Raw genomic sequence first — 5,054 nt, 5'->3', positions numbered from 1 at the left:
TTATTCGAGTACCTACTACTTGCCAGTTATTGGAAGTTTGATGGTACGTAAAACGAATCTCTTTCCTATCATTACAAATCTTACTATCCAGTAACGAAGACAGATATTTATCATATGCCCCAACAAACATATAATTACAAATTATAAGTACCATGAAAAGAACAAAGCGCTCTGAAATAGACTAACAGGGGAGGTCTTTCCAAGAGAGTGATGTTAAGTTAAAATCTGAAGAATTAGCAAGAGTCAAATGGACAAACAGCTTTCAAGGCAAGAAAAACATGGCCAAAGATCTGCTGACAAGAATAAAGTTGACAGGTGCAAGAAAATTAAGGCAAGTTAGTGTGACTGGAGAGTAGTAAGCAAGGAGAAAATGAAACGAGGTTGGAGAATTAGGCAGGACCAAGTTAGGCAGGGCCTTCCCAGTTGTGGTAAGTACTTGGTGTTCTGGTCTAAAATTGTGGAAGCCACAGCAGAATTTTTAGCAGAATAACAGTGACCCCATGTATATTGTTCAAATGTCAAGGGAAATATTAGAATATTAGAAATAAAAGAATATCTTTGTCAATGATGAGAATGTTGACTTTGGTCCTCTAGGTATCCATAGAATTTACCCTGCTCCCACGTGAGTTTTCAAGCCTTCAATCCTGGACCATAGTTTTGAACTGGTCCTTCTCATTCTGACTGTTTCTTCTACTATTCTTAGGTGTTTGTGAAGTTCAAATATCACCATGGCATGTCCTCACTCAAAAGAAAAAAGCCAACCCAGGAAAAAGATCAAACCAACCGAATGTCATGTTTCGAAGAAATTACATTTCTTTTCAACAATTTGTTCTTCTGCCACAAGTAAGATTTCAGGGATCAGTCATTTGCCTTTTTCAATCTTCTCCCCCCTACTACCAATATAGGGTCAGGAGCAAGCATTGAACCGAGAATTAGAAGAGTAAATCTCTGGTCTTATTTGAGAAATTGCCCTGATTGTAGAGGGGACAGAAACCCAAATGGAAAGTAGGATGGACAGTATCAAAACTGATTATAAAAAAATTAATAGGATTAACTTTTGACCAAAAAAAACCCCCGCAGAAGTAGTGTGTTTCTGATTCAGACACGATGTTACAGGATAGAAATTTAAGCCTCTCAGAGGTCAAATCCAGGTTTGATCCAAGAAAATAAATCCTTAATAGAGATGAAAAACCCAATGACCTGAACTGCACACTTACAAGAGATAATCCTAGATACAAACTCTCTCACAAATATTACTGAATCCTCACAGACACCAGGAGGTCCTTGGGGTCGGAGGTGGTGAGAAGGAAACATTTATTTATTACAATCCCGGGCTCGTGAAGGGGAAATTTCGTGGAAATCCTTTTCCACAGTCAGGAAATTGAATAGTGTTGAAATCAGAGTCAGAACACAGAGGTTTCTCACTAGAGGCCGGAGTAGTCTTAGCAAGAAGCCCCAGGTTCCATCGGTAGTAAATATTGACAGAAACCCACAGTGAAGGTTGCTGAATTATGTGAACAGCATTTTACTATCTATATATTCCTTCAGGATGCTGAGGGAGAGGAGAGGAGCTAATAAAACACAGTGTGTGTGTGTGTGTGTGTGTGTGTGTGTGTGTGTGTACGCATGTGCAGACATATATTTGCTTTTTCTGAAAAAAGAGCAATGATATGTTTCAAAGTACAGAAAAGATAATATTTTTGAGTGACGTTCCCTTCAACATACTGCATATAATCACTATAGAAACAGATCCATTTTTTTCCATGCTGAAAAGCAAATAAATAACATTGGATGAATTTACTTTACAACCTGTGTTGTAAAACCAGTCGACTGTTTGGTTATATGGAAGCAGGGTGAATCTCCTACCCACGGTAAGCTCCCTCTTTTGTTATCACTTTAGAAAAAGTTACACCCGAGGGAGGAAAGAGACAGTTTATCTTCATGTTACCAAGTCATCTGTTTCATTCTTCTGTGACATGTATTGATTCCAAATCTGAATTCCTCTGGATGCCGGCAGGAAATTGGAAGAAAAAAAAAGTTGAGGTTTCTGTGGATTCTATTCATCTCTGATGCCAGGAAAGAATCCGAAAGTTAAAACACGTTGTTACCATTCCGAACCTAGAAGAAGCAAGAAGCAGACAAGGAAAGACACAGAAAGAACAAGCAATGTGGCTCAAGCTGATGCATGGCCTTGGTCTGAAAGTCGATGGCATTTACTCGAAACCAGAAAGAATTAATCACAAGACAGAGTGTGGAACCCAGAAAAATTTCCAGTTCATCTGAACAAGGACTTCATGCCTAAGCTTTCTTATTTTCTTGTGATGTGGTTGCTTCCCATTAGCCAGACATGCCCATCGTCACATAAAAAATACCTGGTCATACAAGTGGGAATAATTTTTCATTCATCCACAACCCAGAAAATTCAGAATTTATAAAGTTACATGGACTGCACTACTTGAGAGTTGAAATTATATCCAGGAAAGTGATTTATTGTCCCTTTATTCTTGATCTTGATGACTCTGGTAGATTTCATGCCAAAGGGAAACACCAACCCATAAACAGGTCCAGAGTTCACTAAATATTTCCTTTGAAAGAACAATCTCCAATAAAATGTGCTTCCCAGTTAAATAGGATTTATGCTCATTTTCCCTGGTCAGGAGATAGCAAAGAATATGAATTAGAAATAGCACTGATACAACTCATGGTTCTAACTCTAATGGCAAGTAGCTCTGTAACCTTGGGCATACCACTGAAATTCTCTGAGTCTCAGGCACCTCATTTGCAAATGCGGGGGGTGAAGTCAGAAAATCCAACAATCGTATTTTAATGTAGGCCCTATTATTTAAATGAGCAAAACCCTTACCCATAGTAAGTGCCTGGCACATAGTAAGTTCTCCATAAATGCCAGGCACTCTTATTGTTGTTACTCTTATTAGTATCACCACATGTATGATTTAGGTAAGTAACTAAACCTCTTTTGACCCTCTGTTTTATGTACTTAAAAATGGAATTAAACAGTCCATTGTGAATATTACAACAGGTAACACTTGTGAAAGAGCCAGGCACAGTGTCAGGCACAGAATAGATGCTCAATAAATATTTTCTTCCTTCCCTCAAAGTTGTACAGATTTACGACCAGGAAAAACAAAAACAAAGGCAACAAAAATTTTTTTGGCAAGATCTTCTTGGGAAGAAAAAGAAATTATGGTGGCAGCTCGCTGAAAACTTCTGCTACTCATTTGAAAAACATCTTCTTTAAATAAACCAACCAAAATGTAAGAAGAATTCAAAAACTGGCAAAATTATCATATCTCTTAATTTTTTCTTATTGTGATAAAAACTGCAAAATGCAAAATTTACATCTTAACCATATCTAGGTATATAATTCAGTAGTCTTTAAAAAAAAAACAGATCTTTATTGTCTAGAAATATATATTTAAAAAACCACACAGAAGCTGCTCTTCCCTCATTTCCCCCTCTTCTTCCTCTTCTTCAATACCTCTGATATAAAGGACATTGTTACACCTTTTTAAAACTTCACCCAGGAGTCCAGACAGTGCCCCATCTATGTATTCTTCTGTATTTGCAACCTGGATGCTCATGTAGCCATCCACGGACACCAGGTAACCCTTGTACTCCATCCCCCACTTAAGCTTCACCATCACTGACTTCCCTGTGAGGCCGTTGAGGAAAGGTTTCGGGTTGAGGGGTAAACTCATGGTTGCCACGGGCCACACCGCAGGCCGCTCGCCCTGACCCACTGCTGCCAGTCCCTCGCTAGCTCCCCGTGCCGTGTGACCTTTCACCCCAATTCAGTAGTCTTAAGTACATTGAAAACAGTTGTACAACCACCTTCCAGAATTTTTCACCTTCCCAAACTGAAACTCTGTGCCCATTGAACAGTAGCTCTCTATTTCCCCCTTGTCCCAGTCTCCAGTAAGAAACATTCTACATTCTGTCACCATGAATTTGACACTCTGGGCCCCTTGTGTGAATGAAATCATATAGATTGTGTCTTTTGTGACTAGCTTATTTCACGCCCCATACTATCCTCCAGGTTAATCCATGTCATATCATGTGTCAAGATTTCCTTTCTTTTTCAGGCTGGATATATTCCATTGGATGTGCATACCACATATTGTTTGTTCATTCAGTCATCATTTCTTTTAGTAGTTTTACTTACACTATTTCTTAAAAATAAACTTTAAGGTTAAAAAAAAAAACTACACCACCTTTTCTGCCCTCCACCTCCCACAATTCATCAAATCTCGTTTGTTCAGAGGAATCAAAACCATGAAGAAAATAGATCTCACTTGTGCCCCTGCTCCCACCCTCTCACATGTGGAATTATCATATCGGTAATGCATTTTTCTCAAACTGGGTCTACACCCACTTTGAATTTTCACATGTTCTGTCACCTGGAGTGGGATGCTGTAGTCTGAGTTTTGTTTGGTGAAAGACATGAACGCAAGCACTGGCCTTCTATTTACCCAGGAGAAAGACAGTCAGCTCAAAAGAATAAGATCTTCCAACCAGGGTCAGTAAATAGGGTTGAGTCTTGTCACTCACTTTTCAGTATACCTCTCCTAAAAAGATTCATTGTGGCCATAGGATCAATCCCAGGGAAATCATCAAGGATACCATCTTATTGCTCCAAACCTCTCCACTTTGGGTTGGTAGACTTTTCTCATGTGGTGGAAATAGAGCCACTATCACCATGGGTTCAAAGACACCATAGTCCACCCTTGCTTCTCTGGATTGGTTCTGTTTGCAATGTGTTCTGACATTATGAAGTATTTACTTATTCTCACTAAAAATCATCTTCAACAACACTGTCAAGGCTACCATGGAAACAATGTCAAGAAGAGTAGGGTCTGTCCTGCACTGTAGCATCCTAACTGGTTTCCCACAATCTGCTCACCTTCCCCTAATTCAGTGGTCCTCAAACATGAGTATGTAACAGAATCTCCCAGAAGGACTTTCGATACACAGATTTCTGGGCTTCCCAGAGTTTCTAATTCAGGAGGTCTGAGGTGGAGCCTGAGAATGTGCAT

The 5,054-nt window shown here is 39.3% G+C and overlaps 1 protein-coding gene across 1 annotated transcript; it reads right to left on the bottom strand.

Annotated features, from left to right (window-relative positions):
• Positions 1-3,395: 3,395 nt before the first annotated feature.
• Positions 3,396-3,724, bottom strand: LOC103276912 (small nuclear ribonucleoprotein F-like). Its single transcript, XM_008074367.1, has one exon. The coding sequence runs from the start codon at positions 3,717-3,719 to the stop codon at positions 3,423-3,425; it is 297 nt and encodes a 98-aa protein (XP_008072558.1). The 5' UTR covers positions 3,720-3,724; the 3' UTR covers positions 3,396-3,422.
• Positions 3,725-5,054: the final 1,330 nt, after the last annotated feature.

The sequence above is a fragment of the Carlito syrichta genome, unplaced genomic scaffold (assembly GCF_000164805.1).
Source record: "Carlito syrichta isolate Samal-C Ts95f unplaced genomic scaffold, Tarsius_syrichta-2.0.1 Scaffold316420, whole genome shotgun sequence".
Classification (NCBI taxonomy): Eukaryota; Metazoa; Chordata; class Mammalia; order Primates; family Tarsiidae; genus Carlito; species Carlito syrichta.
This window is presented reverse-complemented; position numbering and strand designations above follow the sequence as displayed.